General features: G+C 41.7%; 1 protein-coding gene across 1 annotated transcript in view; it reads right to left on the minus strand.

The window, feature by feature from the left end:
- Positions 1-26594, minus strand: part of IPMK (inositol polyphosphate multikinase) — a 114125-nt gene extending 87531 nt beyond the window's left edge. Inside the window, exons 1-2 of the mRNA XM_030203100.1 lie at positions 26213-26594; positions 8487-8572 (exon numbers count right to left, since the gene is read on the minus strand). Coding sequence (XP_030058960.1) covers positions 8487-8572; positions 26213-26408 — 282 coding nt within the window. The 5' untranslated portion in view covers positions 26409-26594. The remainder of the gene's footprint in view (positions 1-8486; positions 8573-26212) is intronic.
- Positions 26595-27306: the final 712 nt, after the last annotated feature.

Raw genomic sequence — 27306 nt, forward strand, 5'->3', positions numbered from 1 at the left:
GGTCTCTGGCACTGAAGATTCAAAACCCAATTCTAATAAACACAACTTTAAGAGCCACCAGAACCAGAGTCACCAAATTTTGTGTAACCAAGTTAATTGGATTAAGTCACTTGGCATAGGTACAAAACACAGTTCCAGAGAGCACCTTTAAGACAATTGCAGCATAAAAATATGAAATCACTGGCACAGAAGTTCAACACAGTTCAAATAAGAAACTACCAGCAAAAATTATGAAATCACAATGCAACAATTGTAACTTATAGGCAATAGGATAGAAAGGTTTAGAGAGGACAGACCCTCAATAAGTGAAAGAACAGGTTTGTTTGTTTGGTTTTTTTTGTTAAATGAGATACTGGTCCCTGATGGTGTGCAGGGCATAGTGCGAGAGGTGGCGGTGTTGGGTCCCCTGGCAAACAATGATCATAACATGATCAAGTTTCAGCTACTATCTGGGATGAACCTGCAAAGGAAATCTACCATAGCTGCATTTAATTTTCGAAAGGCTGACTATAATAAAATGAGAAAAATGGTTAAAAAAAAAACCTAAAAGGATTAGCTAAGATTAGGACACTAAATCAGGCGATGGTGTTATTCAAAAATCTCTACAAAAAATTAAACAAATCTGCATAGAGCAAACTAATAATAGAAACTAAGCAAAAAGCTCTAAGTAGCTCTATAGAGTGACCACACTAATGTCCATATACTAAATAATTTTAAATGAAGAAGGAACAAAACAGTAAGAATTCTATGGCTGTCGAGAGAGAGAGCAAGAAATTCTAAGAGACTTAGAGACTGATAGCTTGCATTCTTTCGCATGAACTATTTTGTTCACTACAGATTGTTTGAAGTATTTCACTCTGTAGGTTTTTTCAGAGAATTGTTGGCCCATGATAAAAGCCTTATCAGGTGTGTTATTCAAAAATACCATCTTGGAAGCCCAGTCCAGATGCATTCTATGTATTTGCAAAGGTGGGAAGAAGAAAAACGATGGCCAGCATAGTTACAAGGTGAAGTAAAAGAGGCCATTACAGCCAAAAGATTGTCCTTCAAAGAATGGAAAAAGAACCCAAATGAAGAAAAGAAGCAGTAACATAAGCACTGGCAAGTCAGATGCAAAGAATTAATAAAAAAGGCTAAAAGAGAATATGAAGAGAAACTTGCCACAGAGGCTAAAACTCACAGTAACAACTTTTCAGGTACATCAGAAGCAGAAAGCCTGCGAGAAAATTCACGGGACCGTTAGATCATAAAGGTGCAAAAGGGGTGAACAGGGAGGAGAAGGCCGTAGCAGAAAAACTGAACAAATTCTTTGCTTCTATCTTTACAGATGAAGATGTACGAGATCTGCCTGTACTAGAAATGGTTTTCAAAGGTGATGATGCAGAGGAACTGAAAGAAATCTCGGTGAACCTGAAAGATGTATAAAGCCAAACTGACAAATTAAAGAGTAGTAAATCAACTGGACCAGATTGCATACATCCAAGGGTATAGAAAGAACTCAAGCATGACATTGCTGATCTGCTGTTAGTAATATGTAACCTGTCGTTAAAATCGTCTGTAATACATGAAGATTGGAGGGTGGCCATGTGACGCCAATTTTTAAAAAGGTTCTAGAGGTGATCCGGGAAGTTATAGACCGGTAAGCCAGACATTGGGTGCCGGGCAAAATAGTGGAAACCATTATAAAGAATAAAATTGCAGAACGGGTAGACAAAACATAGTTTAATGGGACAGAGTCAGCATGGGTTTAGCCAAGTAAGTCTTGCCTCATCAATTTGAATTTGCATAATTTCTTTGAAGGCATGAATAAACATATGGATAAAAGGTAGCCAATTGATGTAGCATATCTAGATTTTCAGAAAGCTTTTGATAAAGTTCCTCATGAGAGACTCCTGAGAAAATTAAAGAGTCATGGGATTCGAGGCAAGGTTCTGGTGTGGATTAGAAATTGGTTATTTGACAGAAAACAGACGGTAGGGTTAAATGGTCAATTCTCTCAATGGAGAAGGGTCCCGCAGCGATCTGTACTGGGACTGGTGCTATTTAACATTTATAAATGATATAGAAATCGGAACGAGCGAGGTGATTAAATTTGCAGATGATACAAAACTATTCAAGGATGTTAAAACATGTGCGGAGTGTGAAATATTGCAGGAAGACCTTAGGAAATCGGAAGACTGAGTATCCAAATGGCAGATGAAATTTAACGTGCACAAATACAAGGTGAAGCACATTGGAAAGAATAATTTGAACCATAGTTACCTGATGCAAGGATCCATCTTTGGGTTCAGCGCTCAAGAAAAAGATCTAGGTTGTTGTAGATAATATGCTGAAATCTTTTGCTCAGTGTGTAGTGGCGGCCAAAAAAAGCAAACAGGATGCTAGGAATTATTAGGAAAGGAATGGTAAATAAGACCAAAAATACTATAATGCCTTTGTACCGCTCCATGGTGCATCCACACCTTCAGTACTGTGTTCAGTTCTGGTCGCCATATTTCAAAAAAGATACAGCGGAATTAGAAAAGGTTCAAAGAAGAGCGACCAAAATGATAAAGGGGATGGAACTCCTCTCGTATGAGGAAAGGCTAAAGAGGTTAGGGCTCTTCAGCTTGGAAAAGAGACAGATGAGGGGAAGATATGATTGAGGTCTACAAAATCCTGAGTGGTGTAGAACGAGTAGAAGTAAATCTATGTTATACTCGTTTCAAAAGTACAAAGACTAGGGGACACTCAAGGAAGTTACATGGAAATATTTTAAAACAAATAGGAGGAAATATTTTTTCACTCAACGAATAGTTAAGCTCTGGAACTCTTTGCCAGAGGATGTGGTTAACAGCAATTAGACTATCTGGGTTTTAAAAAAAGAAGGTTTGGACAAATTCCTGGAGGAAATGTCCATAGTCTGCTATTGAGACAGACACGCGGAAGCAACTGCTTGCCCTGAGATTTATAGTATGGAATGCTGCCATGATTTGGGTTTCTGCCAGGTACTTCTGACCTGGCTTGGCCATTGTTTGGAAAATAGGATACTGAGCTAAATGGACCATTGGTCTGACCCAGTATGGCTACTCTTATGTAACAATCCATTTACATGATAATTTGTATGAAAATAAAACAAAAATTATAGAAAAAAAAAGATGAACAGCATCAGAAAAACCTGTTTTTGTATCACATTCATCAGCAGAAAAAAAATCAAGGCGCTGAGGAGACTGCTGCCACAGAAAAGGCTGTGCATGCGCAGAGCTTTACACTTAATTCCAAGTGCCAGGAGAGCTGTTCTATCCCAGCAACATGAAAGGATGTCATCCACTTGCATGCCTGACTCAGTTCTGCTGGTCAAAGGAAAATGCCTTCAATCAATACAAACATTCAGGGCCAGATACTGAGCCACAGAAGAGCAGACAAAGTTAAAACAGGACTGAAGGAGATTTGTCCACTCAGATGTATCCCCCATCCCCTTTTTCAGCTTTGGCAATGTTTAGTCTGCACAAATTTAGCCCAATATTGCTCAGTATGCTCAGACATGCCTCTGATCTAGCCTCTATCTAGATAAAAATTTGTCCTTACAACAACTGTTGGAATAAAAGGTGACAGATAATTTTTAAAAATGAAGAGGAGGTTAAAAGCCAAAATTATATCCACACAAACCTTATCAGCCTCGTAAACCATTTTGTTATAGGAAATATAGAAGGGTAGTGAATAAAACTAGACCTTGCTGTACACAGGGTTGCCTTTCACTGCATGCCATTATTTTCATCAGTTCTATGCCCAATATTACTCCCACTGAGATTAATGAATTGTACTGTATTCTGAGATTATGGTTCAGAATATAGTACAATCCATTAACCTATACAGTTTTCTTACCAAAAAAAATCAAAAACACTTCACAGCATTTGTAAGTATGGCTAAAAAAAGAAAAATACTGCTGTCACACTACTAGCCTTTCGAAAGTTACTGTACAACAGGTACCTCTGACCAGATGTTGCCGCAACCAAAACCACTTGTCTTCAGTACTCTAGGGGCCAATATTCAGCCTGCAGTAATAAGAGACTTATAAGGCATGGACTACTCAACTAACTCCAGATATTCAAAGCCAGGGCATGCACAGCACCTAGCACTGAATATCTATCTGGGTATGTGCACCAGTCAATATTCAGATCAATGCCCAGTTAGGACAGCTTTTTTGCTTACTTAGCCAATGAGCAGACCAAATGTTGCTGCAAACCATCTAAATTGTGGCTCCACCCAAACACCGCCCCTGGACCACCTCTAATTTAGCCAGTTAAGGGAACAGCTGGTTAGCAAAGGTATTTCAGCCACACTACCCGGTTAAGTGTCAAACAGCTATCTCAGCAAGGTTTAATTACATCCCTTTGAATATTGGGCCTCTATCATCACCAAATTTTATGTTCATGTCAGAAGGAACATGAAAAACTCAGGTGGATGGGGGTCTTTCAGTTCTGGTGGAACTTTCTATAAAATATCTGGGAGTGTCATATACCAAATCAAACAATTTCTGTCTATTTAAAGGTCTCCTATCTACCTTTTACCAGTTTACTTAGACTACAGGAAGGCTACTCTCCCCCCACCTATGTGAGTTCTAGGTTTGCAACTGTATGGCTAAAATGCGATCTGCTGTCTATTCTTGAAGACAGGCATCAATAAATGAAAAAAATGTTGGATGGAGGCGGGGTAGGCTTTTGAAAGTTGACAAGAAAATCTCAGAGACTGAACATAAAGGAACACTACCATCATACCAAATCAGGAGGAATTGTGGGAAACTGCAGTTTTAAATAGCTCCCAGATCCACCATCACAATAGGCAGTAACTGCTTAGCACTTTGAAACAAAAGTCTGCAAAACTAAAGGCTCCTTTTAGTAAGCTGCAGAAAGCACTAACATGCGCTAACCAAGTAACACACTCAGTTGTCCTGCGGCAAGTTTGAGATCAGAGTGTAAACCACATGCTAAACATTTTTTATGTTCTCCACAGAGGAGGCATATTGGGGGGGGGGGGGGGGGGGGCAGGAAATGGGAGTTTCTGTGCTGATCAGTTAGCACATCTACATAACTGTGCATCGATTAGCGCATGAGCCCTTACCACTTACAAAACAGATGTTGGTAAATGCTCACATACTAATCTTTGTTAATGGCCACATGCTAATGGAAAAATTAGCATATGGCCATTAATTGAGAAAATGGAAGATTTCTGGCTGCGGTAAAAATGGCCTTAGTAAACAGGAAAAGACCTGCATAAGGGCGTGCTAAGACCACTTTTTACCGTAGCTTTGTAAAAGCACCCCTAAGTCTTCGAAGTTCGATTTTTTTTTCTTTAAGAGAAAAACAGTTTTTGGTTATTTTAAGAAATATTAATTTTATCTATCTCCTTTTGCTTGGTATGATACGTTTGAAAGGTAGTACTCCTTTATGTTAATAACTATTTGTGTTTATGGGTTGGCATATATATTTACTGAATGCTGTAATACTCTGTTTTTTAATTCTATGATTTCTGAAAAGCATCAGGGTATACAAGCTAAGGCTACTTATAAGCTTCCATGTTTATATGGATTTGTGCCACTTCACAGTGATTTTTTTTTTTTTGGCTTTTGGAGATGCTAATTTTGTTTCTTTTTTTTTTACCTTGACTTTTCATTCACCCTGGCTAAGCTATTTTTCAGGATTTGAATCTCTGCTTTGAGAGACAGAGCAAGAGAGAGACTGTGTGTGTTTGTGTGTGTGTATATATATATATATATATATTTTTTTTTTTTGTTATGAGCTTTGTTTTATATGCACTGATGAAGGCTCCCAGCCGAAACAGTCATGTCTGGCTTTTATTGACTCCTGTGGGTTTTTTTTTGTACAATTCGTTATTAACTGTGTTTTATTGTATTATGTATTTGTGATTGTTTTCTTTCCAATAAATGTGATGTAAAATTGTACCCTTATTTAAAAGTTCAAATTGTACTATTTAATCATAAATGTGATGTAAAATTGTACCCTTATTTAAAAGTTCAAATTGTACTATTTAATCATAAATGTGATGTAAAATTTACCTTTAATAGTTCATATTGTACTATTTAACCATCTGGCCTACTGTGTGCTGCTGCTTCTACCCGTTTTAATATTTCTACACAAAGAAATCAGGTATATGAAGAAATTACTGCAAAATTCCCAGAAATGTATGAGGCAAAGTTTTTGGGTTTTTTTTTTATAATAGGTGGGAAAACGTGGGATACAAATGTAACAGATAAAATAAAATAAAAATAAATTAGACATTTATTCGCAGCTCCAGTGTTAAGGTTACAATCTCCAACGGGGCTGATCAATATTTAAACAACATTTTCTTGTGAAGATTCAGCGAGTAGCAGGTAGGAAAGGATTTATATAGGAGGGGGTGAGTAAGGAAGGAGTAAGGGGCTTTCCCCCGTTTACAAAGCCACACTAGCAGCTGTCGGTGCACTAATACCCCACTTTTAATGGGCAGTGTTGGCATGTTGCGCACCTTGGTAAATGTGGGGAGGGGGTAAGAAAGTTATGTAACTTTATTGTAAACTCTCGGAGATTTAAAGTGAACTCTCGGAGATCCAAGATGGCGTTAAGGAAGGACGCATGAACAGCAGTTCCTGCCTCTCAACTCCGAAGTTGTGTGTGGGAATCTCCCCTAGCTGCCAATGGGGAAGAGAAAGGGTAAACCCAGCTTACCTCGCTCCACGGGACGGGTGAACTCCCTTACCACCCGACAGACGACGTTAGAGGAAGCGGGACTGCTGTTGCAGAGAACTCAAGCCGGTGCTTCGAGGGGTCCGAGGGATTCTTCGGACCTCAGCGTAGAGGGAGTGACGTTGAGTCCCCCTCCGATGATAACGCCCCAGAGACCCGGAGGGGAGTTGTTAGCTGTGGAGAGGCAACCGACGGGGGCTTCCAGAAGTGGAGTCCCTGCGGATAGTAGTGGAGACCCCATAGCGACCTCGTCTCCGTTGGAAACATCCTCGCAAATGGGCTTGATGCTGCAAGCTTCTTTGCCCGAGCGACACCTGAGCGAGCCCTCCGTTAGTGTCTGGGAACTTGTGAGACCACCGGTTATCACAATGGATTCCATTTGAGAAGCGATCCAAGGATTAAACAGCACGTTACTCCAAGTGGCAGGAACTTTGTGAGGAGACGTGGGGAAGCTGTCTCAGGCTCATTCAGAGCTTTCGGGTAAGGTTACTGAACAGATAAATAGGATGGATCTTTTTGAAACCAAGGTAAATTCCATTAAAAACTATTTCGGCAGTTATTAAGGATAACACTGTTCAAAGGAAGAAGATAGACTATATGGAAAATCAGTTAAGGAGGAATAATCTCAGGTTTTTGAATTTTCCTAAATCTCCTTTGATTCCAGCCAAAGAAATGCTGAAAAAATACTTTACTGAAGTTCTGGGGCTCCCCCCAGAAGCTTTTCCCCCTCTAACTAGAGTGCTATACATCTCTGGGGCTGGAATTGGAAATTTACAACCTCCTCAATCTGATCTGAATTTGACACAGTTCTTGGAAAGCTCAATGGAAGTTATTACGGAGAGGACAACACTGTTGGTGTCGTTTGCATTAGAACTGGACCGTAATAACATATTCAGACTATTTTTTCGCCACATCTCCACACCTTTTCTTGGTTCAAAAATTCAAGTTTTCCCTGATCTCTCTCGAGAGACGCAGAGAAGAAGAAAAGCTTTTTTATTATTGAAAGTAAGGGTCCTACAATTAAGTGGGACCTTTAAATTTCCTTGTAAATGCTATATTTCGTTGGAATCTACTAATTATATTTTCTTTGATCCAGATAAACTTGCAGAATTTATTGTCAGTAAAGAGTAATGTACTGTTTGTTTGGATTGTATGCTTTATCGGCTGCCCCCACTTGATTTCTTGCCCTTCCTGTTTGCAAAATGTTTTCTGCATTTGAGTAGACTGAAGCGGGAAGCTGCTTCAGCTATACCATTTTTGTTTGAGTCCCTAGTTCTTGGATCATTTAAATATGGACTAACAAAATTTATATTTTGCCTGATTGTTTAGTTCAATCTTGTATATTTCTTTAATTCCATATTATGTTTGAGACATAAATGTAATGATTAAATTGAATAAATAAAAAATAAAAAACATTGAACTCTTTACATTGCTGATACTTATACTGTACTACATTTGGTGTTCAATAAGATCGTTTAAAATTAAAACAAATAGAAGAGAACTGTTGTATTTGTCGGAACTCAATTTTGTGAAATGGCTTATCTAATCAAAACGCTTTGATCACAAGGAGTGTGCTTTACTGTTAAACTGGATGTTACAAAAATTTTCTGTTCAACTGAAGAATAGCCAATCAAAACATAAAGGGATTTTTGTTGTTCATGAATAGTGTCCTTAATTAGGACAGCATGTGATGGTTAGCTCGATGCCAGAAACAGAACTCTTCTTTCAATAGAGCTGATTACATCCTTCCTCAAGAACAATTACCTTGCTGTAAAAATCCAGCTCCCTTGGACCACGAGGCGGTGGCTGTAACTGTTTTAGAACTGTTCCATCAGGATGCTGTAATATACCTAAAAATTAAGAAACAAAGTGAACTGCATGTCAAAGTGCTGTACAGCAGATAATTCCCGATCCTCTTTGGCCCCTGGTTATCTGAACCTGGCCACCACCCCCACCTCAATTATCTGTGTTTCTTCGATTATAAGTCATAGCTTCCATGGAGGGGGGGGGGGGGGAATGGGTGCAACTTATATAATCGACTAATCTCAAAATTTGTCTAATGACCTTAACCTGACATGTACACCGCTACACCTCCGAGTTGTATTACTTTGATTTCTAGTTAATCTTATAGCTCATAATTCCCTTCTCTTCTACCTAACTTTAGGGAACAGAAAGAAAATGGGACTTGATATAGTGCCTCTCTGTGGTTTTTGCAACTACATTCAAAGCAGTTTACATGGTATATACGGGTACTTATTTGTACCTGGGGCAATGGAGGGTTAAGTGACTTGCCCAGAGTCACAAGGAGCTGCAGTGGGAATCGAACCTTTCCCCGGGATCAAAGTCCACTGCGCTAACCAATAGGCTACTCTTCTACTCCTGCGTAATTTTATGTTTAAATCTTTTTACTGAAAACAATGAAAGAACATATAAGCCTAAAGAAGAATTAGCATATTGTGTAAGGTTCTGATAGATCTAACAGGTTTGTTTGTTTGTTTTTTTACCAATTTGTTCCCTCTATCCCCCATTGGTATTCCAAATGTTGCTTTGCTAAACACTTTCATGATGAAATCCTAATGTAAATATGCTATTGTCCTATGGCAATCTGATATAAAATCGCACTGTAAACATAAAACTGAATCTACTATTTTGTCTAAACCTTTGCATATCCCACTACCCCTTTATGTTGAAGTATTAATTTATTGAGAGCATGTCTATCAAAACCCATCATAGCAAGAAAAAACAAATGACCCCAATTTCCATATTATTCCCCATCCCTCTCCCAATACCTAATTACTATTCATTTTACAACATAAAATCAAATTCAGAAGGTCTGTACTTTAATGACACCCTGGATATAACCAACATTCATACTAAACTTTAAATACAAAATTTTGATTTAACTTTTTAAATAAATTTAAAAACCCAAACACACACAACCCGGATGTGCTAGTAATCCCAGCCCTCCTCAGTGTGTTAAGTATTCCACTTCTCACTGTGGGTAACAGGGATTGGATATATACCTCCCAGATAAATAAATAACATTTTTTTTCTTTTGATTGAACTTGAAATCCCTGTACGTTCCATTTCCATAAGAGCATGAAATTTATGCCATGCCCAAAAAGAAGGCGTGTCCGATGGTGTCCAGAAATGATCTTTTTTCCTATTAGGCAAGCTTTCCCAACTAGCTGACATGTACCTCGACCCTGTAGCATGAATAGTTCATATCTATCCAGTAAAAAAAACCAAGGGGGAAAATAAAATTTGGGATTTCAGCAAAGATACTAAATAAATGATGAATAAGAACATAAGAGTAGCCATACTGGGTCAGACCAATGGTCCATCTATCCCACTATTCTGTTTTCCAAACAGTGGCCAAGCCAGGCCACAAGTACCTGGCAGAAACCCAATTAGCAGCAACATTCCATGCTACCAATCCCGGAGCAAGCAGTTGCTTCCTCATGTCTGTCTCAATAACAAACTATGGACTTTTCCTCCAGGAATTTGTCCAAACCTTTTTTAAACCCGGATACGATAACCACTATTACTACATCCTCTGGCAAAGAGTTTCATTGAGTGAAAAAAAATATTCCCTTCTATTTGTTTTAAAAGTATTTCCATGTAACTTCCTCAAGTGTCCCCTAGTCTTTGTACTTTTGGAATGAGTTAAAAATAAAAATAAACCAATTTACTTCTACACCACTCAGGATTTTGTAGACCTCAATCATATCTCCCCTCATCTGTATCTTTTGCAGGCTAAAGAGTCCTACCCTGCTAGTTCACCCTGTTAGATGCTTCTCCCCCTGCATACTCCTTGTATACTCTTCTAAGTTTTCCTATTCTGTATTTTATTTAATGTTTGTAAGCCACATTTTGCCTGCATGAGTGGGAAAATGTGGGATATAAGTGAACAATAAATAAATATCCTTCCAAAGTTCTGTATCCGTGAGCAATCCCAAAACACATGAAACGTGTTCACATCCAGATGGTATTTTTGACAAAGCGGGGAGTCTTTCCCCACTGTAAGTGTTCTTAAGTAAGATATGCGCGATGTAACAAGCGAAAACTGACATTCTCTCAAACCAGCGCAGACCATAAATGTTGGTATTCATTTAACCAAGGCCAGAAAGTCCAGGGGAGAGAGAGGCCGCTGCAGATCAGTGCTCCAGCAGCACGACAAATCAGACAGATCCCACTGTGGGAAGAGTGGGAAAAGCCTTTTATTAAGGCCAGAAACTGAAACGATCCTCCCCTTCCCCTGCCCCTTGAAATAAAGCCTAAGCACGTACAGTATGCCGAGCTTTTATACCTTCCAATTAGTTAAAAAAACAACAAAAGTGGAGAAACTAGATCCGCTACAAGGGAAAAGATAAAAAAACAAAAAGTAGTGTGATCAAACGCGACACTTCCAAAACACTGTGGAGGCGAGTAAGAGATAATCAACCTTTATTTATAAAATTTAAAAAAAAAAAAAAAAAGACCCGACACGGAGCCGTGTTTCGGCGAAAAATGCCTGCTTCAGGAGTCTACAAATTAAAAGGCGTATACAACTACAATGCATAGAAAATGACAATGCATAAAAATATATGTGACTTATTATAAGAATATGAAAAGTAATGACTAATAAAACAAGGAGGGTTTTTTTCCAAAGACATAAACGGCATATGCTAAAAAGATTAATAAACAAACATCCAAGAAAACTTTTAATACCCTTTTGTATTGCTGTTTATATTAATAGTCCAATTTACAGTCCTTTTTTATTTAGCCCTATGTAATTTACAGTTTTCTTGGATGTTTATTATTTATCTTTTTAGCATATGCCTTTTGTCTTTGTGAAAAAAAAAACTCCTTGTTTTATTAGTCATTACTTTTCATATTCTTATGTCACATATATTTTTATGCATTGTCATTTTCTATGCATTATAATTGTATACTCCTTTTAATTTGTAGACTCCTAAAGCAGGCGTTTTTCGCCGATACACAGCTCCATGTCGAGTCTTAAGTTTTTTTTACATTTTATAGTAAAGGTTGATTATCTTTTACTGACGGAAGTGGACTTCGATTTAGTGGCGTTCACGGAGAACCACGACTGGGATGTTGCTATACTTGGCTATAATCTATTCAGGAAGGACAGAGTAGAAAAAAAGGGTGGTGTGGCATTATATGATAAGAATGATATCCAAGTGACAGAACTGCAGGACATGTGGGGTATGGAAGAAGCGCTATGGGTTAAACTGTAAAGAGGGAAAGGAAAATATCTCTCTATCGGAGTGATATACAGACCTCCCTCACAGTCGGAGGAGATGGACAAGGACTTAATTGAAAACATCCATTAGATAGCTAGGAAAGAGGAAGTACTACTGAAAGGTGACTTCAATATGCTGGATGTTGATTGGGGTGTCCCGGCTGCGGGGTTGTATAGAAGCAAAGAGATCTTAGATTCCCTACAGGAAGAATTGTTCCAGCAGTGGGTAACGGAACAGACGCGGGATGGAGCTGTTCTGGACCTGGTGCTTACGAATAGAGAGTACGTTTCTGACGTCAAGGTGGCAGACCATTTGGCATCTAGTGATCATTGTATGGTATGTGTCAGCATTCGTTGTCTAGGTATGGTCCCGGGTCCAGTTCACAGAGGCAGTGGGTTCCCAAAGAATACACAATCCACACGGGTTTGGATATATATGGAAAGTATATTGTATTTACTTAGGTAGGCTCACAGCACTTGGTACAGGTAAATATTACAATGCTATATCTGTGTGGGTTTAGATGGGAATCAATGACAGAAAGGTAAGAATGGGGTGGGGGGGGGGGTGCAGAGAAAGAGAGAAGCCTTGAGGTAGGGCTGTGTGTGTGTGTGTGTGTCAAAAGAAAGAAAGAAGAGCCTAAGAAAGCAGAGCCATGTGCTCTGAGTAGGGCTGAAGATGTGTGTGTAGAGAAAGAGCTCAGCAGAGCCACGTGCTTCTGCTTTATATACCTCAGGAACAGAAAGGGATCAAATAACCTCTTTCCTTCCCAGCCAAACTCCAATTTAATTTCCTGATGTAAGGAAGGTGACCATTTTCACAGGTTTTACTCTTTGAAGTCCCTAGTTTTGGAGCCTGTCTGGCTTTCTTTGTTCTTAGAGAGCCCTGTTCCCAGATAGGACATAGGTATGTTAATTAGGGTAATTTGAGAAACAAAAGTGCTAGCAGGCAGCTGGGCAACATTTGATCCATTTGCCATCCTCAGAGCTTCCTGAGGGAGGGGGGAGTTAGTTTCATCAATCCTGACATCTCCACCACTTTTTTTTTTGTGCATTGAGGCAAGATGGAAGCAAACCTGGATACCTGGTCTGTCACTGTAGTGACAACATGATGTCAGGATTGATGAAACCAACTCCTGATAATTCTTAGGTTTTTTTTGTTTTGTTTTTTGTGCTACAGTAAAAAATCAACGTGGCTGCCTCTCCCAAAAGCTGGACACCTTTCCACAGAAGGGTGAGCTCTTCCCTGCACAAAGGGAGAAGGGGAGGAAAGGGGGAAGGGACTCGGGGAACTCCCCGAGTGTAGCAACCCAGAGGCTGATAGATGCCAACACCCTAAGCCTCTATAGAATTTTAGGGCACAGCAAGGTATTACTCTCATAGGCGGGACCAGAGCTTGAGAGACAGAAGGGAAGGCACGCCGAACGAAGAACACGCTTTTCGTTGCCACTGCCACTTCCGACGCCGCCTTAACCCGGTACGCTTTTTAAATTTCAGAGGAGGAGGGGGGACCCTGGTGCTGGGAGGGCGAGCGGCATGATGCTTGTTTGGTTGGAGGGAGGGAGGGCAGGAAGTAGGCTTCGTGCTGGGTGGGAGGGAGGTAGGCAGGCCTGGTGCTGGGTGCTGCTGGGTGGGTGGGAGGGAGGCCTGATGCTGGGTGGGAGGGAGGACGGGCAGGCGGCCTGATGCTTGTTTGGTTGGAGGGCGGGAGGGAGGCCTGATGCTGGGTGCTGGGAGGGCAGGCAGCTGGACATGGATGGAGGGCAAGAAATGAAGAAGAAAGGAGGAAAGTAAAGAAATAAATGGAAAGGAAGCCCTGGAAACGGAGTTAAGAGAACAGACAGAGAGCATCAGAATCAGTGACTAGGACCAATATGGATAGAAAAACAAAATCACCAGACAACAAAGGTAGAAAAAAATCATTTTATTTTCATTTTAGTGTTTGGAATATGTCCAATTTGAGAATTTACATCTGCTGTCTTATTTTGCACTGGGTATATTGGAGCTGTAACAGCTTATAGAAATTATTTATAATGAAAGAAAATCATGTTATTTTTTTCTCCTATACTAGTATAATATTTTCAATGATGTCTGTTTATATGCACCATGGCTGGTGTAAGGGGTGTGACTATCGTAGGGGTGGAGTCATAGGTGGTGACCCCGCCCATAATGAGTACCGGCACTTTGCGATAATTAGATTTGGAGTTGCTGTTTGGGCACTCGGTCTCTGAAAGGTTCGCCATCACTGTTATATACTAACCAATTTATTGAGGCATGACCTTTTAAGAACTAGAGTCCACTTCATCAGAAGTGTGTTAATTTTGTTGCAGACCACATAGATACTCCTATTAACTGCAGATAGTGCAGTCAAAGTTTTTTTTAATTTAAAAAAAATGACCGCAATACATAGCATAGTGATCTATAGATACATGGTTCTTAGAATAAACTTGATACCCAAGAACTCAGCTCAAAATGTATGTTCTGCAAATCTCTCTCCATATCGAACTTATATGTCAAATAGTAGGATTTTATTAATTTAATTTTTCCTGGTGTATACATGAGTATGTAGAATATACCTGGTAGGCCTAATATTCTGTATTAAGTACCATACCAAGTAAAACACTTGGTAAAATTCTGTTAAGATGTATTTTGAAAGTAGAATACTACTTTATCCCTCCAACAAAAATGAACTGTTCACTATTAGCACTACAGTTACATGTGTTTCAGCTTGATCTGCCTACAATCTGGTAGTCTTACCCTCCCCCTCCCTTTCTCATTCTCAATGGCAGTGCTTCTTACCTGTGTGCTTCTTCTACCAGCTTCAACTTTGAATGCGAGGAATGCTATATCACAAAATCAACTAAACCTGCACACAGGTATACACAGAACATGACAGGGAGACCCTACAACCTTATCAAGATTTCCCATCTACACAGCTCTATACTTCCTTCCTTCCTTCCCTCCTCAGCTCTACCACCTCCACTGAAAGTCTATGCTTTCTATGAAGAAATATTTCATTATGTTAGTCCTGATTCTACACCCTTTCATCCTCATCCTACGACCAGTTTCCCCTTCAGCGCATATATACAATTGGAGGTATTTTTAAAGTTTCTATTATAGTGCTCCTAACCTACTTTCGTCTTGATTATGCATGTTTACATTTTTAAGTTTGTCCCCATATGCTTTATGACTAAGACCACTAACCATTTTAGTTACTGCACTATGGGCCAACTCCATCCAGTTTATATCCTTTTGAAGGTGCAGTCTCTAGATCTGCATACAATACTCTAAATGATATCACACCAGAGACAAAGACATTATCTGTGCCATTCTTCTGCCTATGTAGCCAAGGCAAATGCAAATGCCAGAATACTTATCTACTTATTTTACCACCTTAAAATCAGATGTGATTACCCACATATCCTGCTCTTTAGTACACAAACTTCATCCCTATACTGAACACTCAGGGGTCAATACATGTATTGTGTATATACTGTATATTACATGCAGTGCAATATTGAAACAGCACAAACAATCCTTTTTTTTTTTTTTTTAAATGTTTCTTCTGCATTCACAGGGTCTGTGCTACCTTTTTTTGCTACCCTATGTGGTTGCTGTGCTGTGGGTCCTACTCTTCCCCCCTCACCCCCCCATACAGGAAGTTTGCATCAGAGGAGTAAAGACATGTCAGACCCACGGCACCAGCATGGGATTAAAGGCCTCATGCTGCTTTTTCCCCCTTCTGGCAAATGTTTTTAGCCTGCCACATGATGGGTTGTACCGGCGCCTACACAAGTTCCTTCATTCTCAGACAATTACCACTACACTCAGAACTAGGCATTGCAGTTATGCAATGCTACTTTTGAAGAGGTGATGAGTTAGGGGAAAACCACAAAGATTCTAGCAAGGAAGGAGACAAGGAAAAAGTAAATAAGACTCTATGGGGAGATTTGAGAAAGTAAATGGGCCATGGTAGGGGCCCACAAGTGTATGTCTGCCTAGGGTCTAATAGTGTCCCCTGTCTGTGGGACAATGGTATCCTATGGTTAAACTGTAAAATCCATCTATTCTAATCCGTTGTCGGTGTCATCTAAATGGTTTCATATATCATACTTAATGGTATAAGAGAAGAGCAAGGAAGTTCTCGGGGGGGGCGGGGGGGGCGGGGGGGAAGAGATGCACAAAGCTTACTGTGCTTGCAACATTTGCTTTAGACTGGCCTAATTTTAAGTCTAATGCACAAAGGAGTTATGCATCTCTTTTACTGTTCCCCGTAGCAGCTACTGATAATCCTATGCAAACAAGCTCATCGGTATTAAATGAGCACTCCGCCCAATGCATAGACATTTCCATGCACATTTAACATGCAAAACTTAATGGCAAGTCTGGAGCTGTCATTAAGTTTCACACAGTACCCCTGGTGGTCTAGCGGACCACCCCTAACCTTAAAAGTCCCTGGTGGTCCAGCAGACCCGACAACCTTTAAAACATCCCTGGTGGTCCGGTAGACCCACCCTGCTGAACCAGAATCCCTGGTGGTCCAAAGGACCCCCTCCTGACCCCCCCCCCCCCCAAAAAAAAAAAAAAACAATCAGTCTTCTCACCCCCCCGCACAACTCCGTGAAGGTCTAGTGGCCTGACCCAATCCCCCTCTGTACCTCTGTTAAGATTTGGAGGCAGGAAGGCAGGAACAACGCCTACTCCCTCCTGCTTCTGTGCCCTCCCTTCTCAAAATGGTAGCGCCCAGCCCAGTGCACCCTGGGATGCACTAGGAGGAGCTAAGTACTATATAAGGAAGTTTGTTATTTTTTTCTCTTACATAGTGCTTAGCCCCCCCCACCCAGGAGGGCACCGGGCATTGCCATTTTGAGAAAGAAGAAACTAGAGGCTGGAAAGAGTAGGTGTTGCCCCTGCCTGCAACTTTTACTGCAGGTATGGGGAGGGTCATTCCACTAGACCACCATGGAGCTGTTGGGTGGGGGGGGGGGGGGGAGCTCAAGAGTGTGTCCACTTGACTCTCGTAGACCCCCCCTTGAGCCCCCCACCCCACACTTCCGCAACTCAAAAAAAAACCCCATCATGGTTGCATTTGACAGCTTACTGGTCACAATGCATAAAGGGAATGGCATGCAAGGAAATTTAATGGCAACCTCTATGCATCGGCCTTTAAATTTCTGTGTATTTCATTTCTCATCCCCTTTGTGCACTGGTCGCTGTTTGTGACTCTGTAAGCTCACCCATGGCTGCTGTATTTAACAGCAACCTCTGTGAATCAGCCCCGCAGTCTCCCTTAGAAGACTGAAGATTTTTTTTTTGGGAGGGGGGGGGGGGGGAGACGAAGCGCTGTTCCACAGTTATGTGCCTGAATATATATTTTTTTCTTTGTTTCAAGCTTTGGTGAAGTAAATAGAATGAATACCCACAATGTTGGCACACAGGAACCGCTAGCGCAGCTTGATAAAAAGAGGCCCTGAAAGACAAACATAGAAAAATGTACTACTACTACTATAAATCATTTCTATAGCGCTACCAGTCGTACACAACGCTTCACAATTGAACATGAAAAATGTAGGCAGATAAAGACCATACGGCCTACCCAGTCCTATCTTGCACAGCTTGGACCTACCTTTTTGTGCAGTTTTTACAGATCAAGGTAGAACTATAGTGACTGACAGGGTGTAGACCTTAAGACAGAGTGGCAGACCCAATGAAGGAGCAGAACACAGCCAAACACACACACAGTTGGAAAGAATTCCACAAGCCATGTTCTGTATGCTTGTCTCACTTGTGCTGAAGTGTATAAAAGTTTTTTGCTTTAAGTGGAAATATTTTATATTTTGATTTTACCCTCTTGCTACTTGGAATTCAAGAAGACATGGAATAATCAGAGGAATCATATCAGTTTTCATCCTCACCTCCAACGGGACAGCAGTCCAGGCATCCACCACCCTGTCAGAAAATACTTGCAGATGGCCTCTTTTTTTGTACTGCTGTAAACTACATTAATTGCATGGCTTAACACAGATTTCTAGCATGAGAATTGAAAATGTTTTTCCAAACTAGACAACATCCCCCTGATTCTGTAAAGGTTGCCAAAAATTGCATATGCAAATTTAGGCACGGTTCCGATTTGCACAGCAATTTAATAGGATAACAAGCCATTTGGCTTAACAATTATTGGCACTAGATTTAATTGGGTGTTACGTGCCTAAACTTTATGCACAGCCCAAAAAAAGGGGCACAGAAAGGGGACGGTAACGGGCATCGCATTGAGTTACATGCGTAATTACAGAAAACGGTGCTCTGCATGTAAGTTTAGGTATTTGCACCATGTTTTCATTGGTGCAGTCATGCCTAAATTTACACGCGACTGTAATGATTAAGTGTTATTCTATACACCACACCAAACTTTAGGAACAGCTTATAGAATAATGCTTAAGCATTGTATTTTAAAATCATACTCACTTTAAAACTGTTATCTTATCATGAAAGTAAAATGGAAGAATTAGTATTGTAAATTTTTTTTGTAGGAGTTTTTGAAGTCATAATTCAATACTTCAACATTTTTCCTCACATGACAATTTTTTTTTTAAATAAAAATATTCTAAATATTCTACTTCACTACTAAGGAAGTTAAAAATCAGTAAAAACATTTTTAAAAAACCACCAACACATACATTAATCTTTACTTTGAAGGGGGTTTTTTTCTAAGCCATGGTAAAAAGTGGCCTTAGCGCCCCCTTATGCAGGTCTTTCCTGCAGCTGTAAAAATGCTTTTTTTTTTTTTTTTTGCATAAATTGCCTTGTGCTAATATTGCCATAAGCACAAAACCATTTTTTTTAAGTTAAAGTGTAAGCACTTACTGCCATCCATTTTGTAGGCAGTAAGGGTTCACGTGATATCTATGCACTAGCCAATTAGTATGCAGTAATATAGCTGCGCTAACCAGTAGCACAGGAATACCCACTCTCCACCCCAATACACTGCCTCAAAAAAAGCTTAGAAAAAAATCTTAGCATGTGAATTAGTGCATGCAGCTTTCAAGGGTAGCGCAGGAACACCTGAGCCCATTCCATGGCATTTTATTTTTTGCTAGGTTAGGCGGTAAAAGACAGATGAAAGGGCCATCTTATTTCCCCTTTTCATCCCCTCATGACCTGCTCCTTTCCTCTCACTGCACCCCAGCAGCTCAAATTTCACACTACCTCTCCACCCATCTATACCTTGATTCAAACAGCTCAACTCTAACACATCCCACTCTCGATTACCAAGCCTACACCGTCCCATAATCCCTGTCCCCACTCATTCTCTGAGAATCCACTTCCACTACTCTCTACCCAATCCTTGAGCCCTCACCTAGTCCTCTGGTTTGCAGGTAAGGATACTTTCTACCTCTTAACACCCACTCCCTGGAGCAATGTCAGTGTATCAGATCATCCCTTGTGTCTCCCAAGCTCATTCCCTCACTTTCAAAACCCTATGCTCATGCCTTGTCTCTTCTCTCTCCTCTAGCAGTCTTCCTTTAAAAAATACACCATGAAATCATAGCCGACAGGAAGAAAATGGGATCCATCGCCTCATCTCAAGGACTGCCTTGTGATCACAGTTGTGGTGGAGGGAGCAAAACCCTGAATGTCCAAGCTAGTCACATGTATCTCCAAGCTTGCTGTCTATGGCCAATTTTAAGTGACACACCTTGCAGCTCCTAACACCAATAGGTCACTACATCCTATATTGGGTGGGGGACTTTACAGCAAAAGTTACAATCCTAATCACATAACTGGGCAGATCAAATGGGCCATGCTGGTCTTCATCTGCCATTTTTTACTATGTTACAAGAAGTGACAATATGTAACAGTAATCTGAAGTCTCAGAGTCGTTCTAAAGAGTTGTAGATTGAGCAAGATGTTTTTAAAACTAAATGGTCAACATGGTTAAAAGGCGAAGTTAAAGAGGCTAGTAGAGCCAAAAAAACATCCTCCAAAAAAATGGGAAAAGGACCCAAAAGAAGGAAACAAGAAGCAACAATCACTGGCAAGTTAGATGCAAAGCGTTGATAAAGGTGACTAAAAAATATGAAGAGAAACTTGCTGCAGAAGCAAAAACCAACAGTATCACCTTTTTCAGGTACATCAGAAGCAAACAACCTGTGAGGGAATCTGTGGGACCATTAGATCACGAAAGAGCAAAAGGGGTACTTGGGGAGGACAAGGTCATAGTGGAGAGACTGAATGAATACTATGTTTTAGTCTTTACAAAAGAAGATGTAAGAGATCTACCTGTACCAGAAATGGTAAAGGGGTGACGACGAGGAGGAACTCAAAGAAGTCTCTGTGAACCTGGAATACGTACTGTGCCAAATCAACAAGTTAGAGTAGTAAAATCACCTGGACTGGCTGGCATGGACCCTTAGGTACTGAAAGAACTTGAACATGAAGCTGAAATTGCTGATCTGTTTTAGTGATCTGTAGCCTGTCATTAAAATTGTCTGCAGTACGGCCAATTTAACGCCAATTTTTTTTTTAAAGGGTTCAAGGGGTGAAGACTGGTAAACCCAACTTCAGTTGCTGGGCAAAATAGTGGAAGCTACTATAAAGAATAAAGTTATAGATCACCGACAAACATAGGTTAATGGGACAGAATCAGCATGGAGTCACCAATTTGAAGGCATTAATAAATATGTTGATAAAGGTGAAGGTGAACCGGCTTTTGACAAAGTTCCTCATGAAAGGCTCTGAGAAAATTAAAGAGTCTTGGGAAAGCAGGCAATGTTCTGTTGTGGATTAAGAATTGGTTATTGGACAGAAAACAGAAGGTAGGAATAAATGGCCATTTTTCTCACTGAAGGACGGTGAATACTGGAGTGCCCCAAGGATGTGTACTGGGATCGGTGTTATTTAATATATTTGTAAGTGATCTGGAAATCAGAACAAGTGAGGGAATTAAATTTGCAGATGATACAAAACTATTCAAAGTTGTTAAAACACATGCGGACTATGAAAATTTGCAGGAAGACTAAGAAACTGGAAGACTGGGCATCCAAATGACAGATGAAATTTAATGTGGACAAATGAAAAGTGAAGCACATTGGGAAGAATAACCTGAATCATAATTACCTGCTGCTAGGGTCCACCTTAGGAATCAGCACCCAAGAAAAGGACCTAGATGTCATTGTAGACAATGTGCTGAAATCTTCTGCTCAGAGTGCAGTGATGGCCAAAAAGCAAACAGGATGCTAGGTATTATTAGAAAGGGATGGTGAATAAGACCCAGAATTTTATAAAGCCTCTGTATTGCTCCATGGTGCAACTTCATCTTGAGTATTGAATTCAATTCTGGTCACCGAACCTCAAAAAAAAAAAAAAAAAAAGATATAGAGGAATTAAAAAAAAGATTCAAAGAAGAGTGACCAAAATTATAAAAGGTAAGGAACACCTCTCATATGAGGAAAGGCTAAAAAGTTTAGGGCTCTTTAGCTTGAAACAGAAGTATGAGGGAAGATAGAGGTCTACAAAATCCTGAGCGGTATAGAATGGGTAAAAGTGAATCTTTTGTTACTTTTTCAAAAAGTACAATGACTAAGGGACACTCAATGAAGTTACATAGAAAGTTTTAAAACAAATAGAAGCAAATAATTTTTCCACTCAATGAATAGTTAAGCTCTGGAACAAGTTTTGGACAAAAAGCCCATAGTCTGCTGCTATTGAGACAAACATGGGGCAGTCACTGCTTGCCCTGGGATTGGTAGCATGGAATGTTGCTACTGGATCTGTGTCAGGTACTTGTGACCTGGACTGGCCACTGCTGGAAACAGGATACTGGACTAAACAGACCACTGGTCTGACCCAGTACGGCTATTCTTATGTTCTTAGATCACTCTCAATAAAATATATCCTAATCAGCCAAAATTAAGAACATATAATAACTGCTTTACAATGGTAAAACTGATAACTACAACATATAATAAAAGCATGAACAGGAGATTTAAGTTGTAAATGTACTGAAAATAGAATATGTCTAATATTTTTGAATGTGCACAAGTCAGTCGGTTGAAACTAAAACTTATATGAATTGCAGGATCCATATTTGTCAGTAAAGAAAGACTTAAGAAGATTACAACTATATTAAATAATTAGTCACAGGTATAAGGGTTATACTTTCTACTACAAAATACAACAAAATTATAATTTTATTCTCAGTCTTAATGCACAAAAAGGGTCCTTTTACTAAGCTGTGGTAAAAAGTGTCCTTAGCACATTCTTATGTAAGTCTTCCCCATATGCCAAGGCAATTTTTAGTGCAGCTGTAAAAATGCCTTTTTCCGTTTCTTGCCAATAGTGCATGACCATTTTTTTTTAACTACCGCCACCCATTTTGTAGGCAGTAAGAGCCCCTGCATTCAGGGTTGCCAACTCCGTGGTTTTCCCACGGAATTGGAAGAGTATTTTGCTGGTCACAGGCACTTTCCAGCAGTCACGGGTTGTGACTTATTGAGCCAGTTTGGTTTTCATGGGCACCACTGCTGGTTCTGGCTCTCTCTACTGTCACCCTATTGGTCAAATTTGGAGCCTGAATGAGGCTTGGTTCCCAATTTAACCAGTAGGAGGGTGAGGTGTGTGATGTCATCATCAGATGATGACTTATCACACTCTGGAGGAGGAGGAGCGAGGCAAGAAGCAGACAGAAGTAGCAGCACATCACGTCAGGAGGAAAGGAGGCCCAGTCCTCAGATAGGCTGCCTGTGGGGCATGGGTTGGGCTGGGGACTTTTTTACCCAAATGGCAACCCTGCCTGCATTATACCTGCACTAACCAGTAGTATAATGCAGTGGAATATCAAGGGCAGAGCGATGGGGGTGGTCCACCCCAGGTGTACGCTGCAACTGTGTGGCTGTTGGCTCCACCAGATCCCTGCTCCCTCTGGCATTACTTCCTGTTCTGGTACAGGGAACCAGCGGAGCTGACAGCCACATGACTAGTCACTGCACCCCTAGGAGATAAGAGTGATGCACTTTGGGGGGGGGGGGGTTGTGCTTCACCGGGTGGGTGCAGCAGCAGCGATCCATCCTGTATGGCAGCCAACCTAGTAACACCACTGGTATAATGCACTAACTGGCTCGCACAGGAATGCCCAAACTCTGCTCAGGACACACACCCCCTTTAAAAAAAAAATCACCTTTTTTAGTATACAACTGGAGTACTGTAGAATGGAAATCTGTGCATGCTATTTATTGCTATGTTAGGTGCACATTAGCCCTAACACATCTTAGCAAAATGGCCCTAAAGATAATACAATTTGATAAACTAACATCTGGAAGGAAAACATTTGTCCCACAGTTCAACTCTACAGCTTGTCATTTTCATAATTTTTAATGATCTGCTAAAATGATAGTCTAATAAAATACTTAAAGGTATATACATATACATTTCAGGGGGCATAGCAATGGCCCACCCACTTTTGCCTGAGGCCCACCATAACATCCCTCGCTGCCTTTCCTCCAGCAGGTCCAGTTCCAGATCTGGCCATCCGCGATCACTGCCTGCCTCTTCCTGCCGTGGTGTCTGCAGCTTTCTTTCTCGGGCTGTCACTGGCAACGATTCACACAGGCATTTGCCTCTGCTACGTCCAGCCTTTTCTGATGCAATTTCCTGTTTATGCGAGGGCCGGATGGACACAGCAGGGGGAATGCCTGTGCAAATCACTGCCAGTGACGGCCCAAAAAAAGAAAGCTGCAGGCAGCATGGCAGCAGTGGAGAAGAGCAGAAAGAGGCAGGCAATGCTCCCAGATGCCCAGACTCACGGGAGGAAAGGCAGCGAGGGATGTTGGGTTGGGGCAGGCTGGACTGGGGGAAGGCAGAAGAGCTAGACATGCGAGGTGAGGAGGGAGGGGGCTGCGTGAAGGGACAGTGATGCCGAACATGCGGGAGGAAGGGGACTGGAGGGAAGGCAGAGCAATGCTGGACTTGGGAGGGCTGGGAGAGAGCTGCTGGACTGGGAAGAAAAGGAGGAGGGGATCTGGATGGAAGGGAAAAAGCTGCTGGACACGGGAGGAAGAGGAGGAAGGGGCAGGAGGGAAGGGAGAGAGCTGCTGGACATGACAGGAAGAGGAGAAAGGGGATGGAGGGAAGGGACAGAGCTGCTGCTGGACTTTGGAGGCTGGAGGGAAGTCAGAAAGCTGCTAGACATGGGAGAAAGAGGAGGAGGAGACTGGATGGAAGGCAAAAAAGCTGCTAGACATGGGAGAAAGATGAGGAGGAGACTGGATGGAAGGCAGAAAGCTGCTAGACATGAGAGAAAGAGGAGGAGGAGGCTGGAGAGAGCTGCTGGACTTGTGGGAGGAAGAAGAGGAGGGGAGCTGAAGGGAAAGAAGAGACCTGCTGGGACAGCACAAGGAAGGATGGAAGGGAAACAGATACCAAACCACGGAGAACAAGGAAAAGTGAGATCAAATACTGAACCTACAATGGGAGGGTGGAAGGGCATCACGCAAGCAACCCAGATGCTGGAAAGGGGAGGAAGTGAAAGGAAGAGAAGCTGAATGGGATAGGGTCAGAGAAGATAGCGATATACTAGCACTGGGGACGAAGAGAGTGGAGAAGCTGGACATGGAAATATAGGGACACAGAGAAAGGGCGATACATGGAGGAAGACTGTAGATGGATAGAGGACATGGAGAGAGAGAGTAGAAATATCAAATGGACAGGAGACCTTGGTGAGCAAGTTAAGAGAAGACAGAAGGCTGTAGAAACCAGAGCCTGGGACCAATATGATTTGAAAAATAAAGTGACCAGACAAAAGATAGAAAAAATAATTTTATTTTTCGATTTTGTGATTAGAATATGTCAGATTTGAAAAGTACATCCTGCCAGAGCTGGTGTTAGATATGGCTGGGGCCCAAGTCAGAAATTTTGGAGGGGACCCCAAAGCCTACTAACAGGCTGCACCTTCTTCAGCTTCCAGCTGGCCTGGGGTTCTCTCTGGCTAGGGGGACAAACGCAGTTGCCCTAGTTGTATCCCCCTAAAACCATTTCTCGCATGTGCTATCATATTTTGCACAGTACAGGAGAAAATGCATATCTTTGTATTTCTCTGTGCTGTGCTACATGCAAGGTCTGGCTTCTTGGCATTTCAATTTAATTTGTTTATGGATTGTGGTCACATTCTGTATTTGTGTTCTGTGTGTGACCAAAGTATTCTGTTAACATAAATTTTCTACGTAATATTCTATAGTAATTTGGCTTTCCAGTTTTCTTGATAGATGTATTGATATTTTAGGGCCCCACTGTAATATCTAGGGCATATTTGGGGGAAACATACGTGTGTTGGAGGACCTGGCTCAGTGGAGGATGAAGAGCATACCCTTTTGTATTTCCCCTAGCTCTCAGTGTGGCCTGCAATCAATGAAGCCAGCACTGCTACTCCCACTGAAGTTATTGGGAGTGGGGTATGTGTGCAGTGGGGGTAAGGGCATGGGTGCATCAGGTGGCAGGAGTTTCTCTAGTGCCCACCCATCCAACCTGTTGGCCCAACCAAAAAAATGCCATCTGGCTAGTCACTGGTACATTTTGTTTTCTTTTAACATTACTAACAACATGACTGTACAACTACGTGCTCTTTGTCCTCTGCTTTCCAAAGTCCATCAGTGCTAGAAGTGGTCGGAATTGCCCAAGACTTCCATCTTCGCCTAACACATGAGAACTTTCCAAGACACACGGTAGAGAAACAGACTCCTAAGAAACTGTAGAACGAATACATAGTTCCTGACCACAGTATCAGTCACTGCTTTGTTTTGGTCACAACATTGCTACATCAGTGTTCTTTTGCTAGTCTCGCACAGCAGGACAACTAATAGAAACCAGCTGCGCTGCCTATCCTTCTCGCGCTTTTCTTTACAGTTGTCGCCCCTGCAGGGCTGCTGGACTTCTGGTCCAGTATTTCACGGGGAAGTGGACGGAGTGTTAGAGCGTGCCAACACTTCCACTATAAAATTAGCGTCACTGCAAGGATTCCAGGGAAAGCAGGATGTCCCCATCACGAGACCGGAGTTCTCAACACTGTTTACTCTTTCCGCAACAGCTCTAGTTCAATGCATTCCCCCACAAGACTTAAGACTCGCTGTTCGCACGCACACCCCCCGGACTGCAGACTATGGCCATGCTCAGGATGTCACATCCTGGCAGAGCCCACTTGGTACCAGGCACAATCGGAGCAGGGGAGTCGGAGAGCCGAGGCGCCGCCAATACTCACCGATCTTCGCCTTGCCGTACATGTGTCCGGCCACCTGGTGCGAAAGCGGCACGCAGCCGTTCGCCAAGCAGCGCCTCTCGTCGCCGGGACCGTCCTCATCCTCATCCGTCCTGCCTCCCGGCGCGGGAGCACCAACGGCGTCATCGCCTCCAGCCCTAACCGGAACGGCGGCCGCCAGAGGTAGCTCCGTTGCCATGACTGCTGAGCGCGGAGAAGGAGTCGGAAACCGCTTCTCAGATACTTCAGAGCCCGCCTGCAGCTGCCGAGCTCTTCCTTCGCACCGCTACTGCCTTCTGCAAAAGGCTATCCATGCTGCTGCCTCTTCCGCTCTGCCCGGATTATTGCCACGGTCAGGGAATGGATAGGGAAAGACACCGCCTCCGCCTCCCTTGACTGACCACCAACGAGTAGGCGTAAGTAACTAACTGCGACTGCGTCAGGACTAGAGCCCACACTGCCCCGCCCATCGTCTCCCTACCTGGTGACGTCACTGCCTGCCCTGCTTTCGCGTAGTGATGCGAGAGTCAGACGCGTTGTAGTATAAGTTACAGAGCTGGCTGGGTTCGTGTTTAGTGTGTAAGGATAAGAATTGCTAGGTTCTGGAATGTATTACTTGATTATTTTAGCCTACGGGAAATAACCTTTTTTAAGCAGTATTGTCTAGTTTCCTCATTTTCTCTTTTTTTTTTTTTTTTTTTTGGGGGGGGGGGTTCTCTTTTGATTATATTCCTATAATTTCTATAATTTTTTTCCCAAATGTAAGTCGGATTGGATATTTTTTTAATAGTCTATCTAGCGTACCGTACAGAACCCTGGGCCCTCACCCATATCCTTTGGTGTTTTTTTTCCCCTAATCTTTGGCCCAGTAGTTTCTTCGGTTTATAATAACACCTCAATTGCAATCAGGGCTGGAATCAAGCTTCAGAACCCTCATTTATTATCACCCACAATATTTTTCTTTTATTTTTTAAATAATGCTAATTTGGATTTATAGTAAGTCCCCTATACCAAATAATGCTCAAACTGGCTTAACAGTAATTAGGGTAAATAAATCCCGGCCCCAAACAGTTTGTAGTGAGAAAAAAGGAAATAAG

This window comes from Microcaecilia unicolor, chromosome 5 (genome assembly GCF_901765095.1).
Source record: "Microcaecilia unicolor chromosome 5, aMicUni1.1, whole genome shotgun sequence".
NCBI lineage: Eukaryota > Metazoa > Chordata > Amphibia > Gymnophiona > Siphonopidae > Microcaecilia > Microcaecilia unicolor.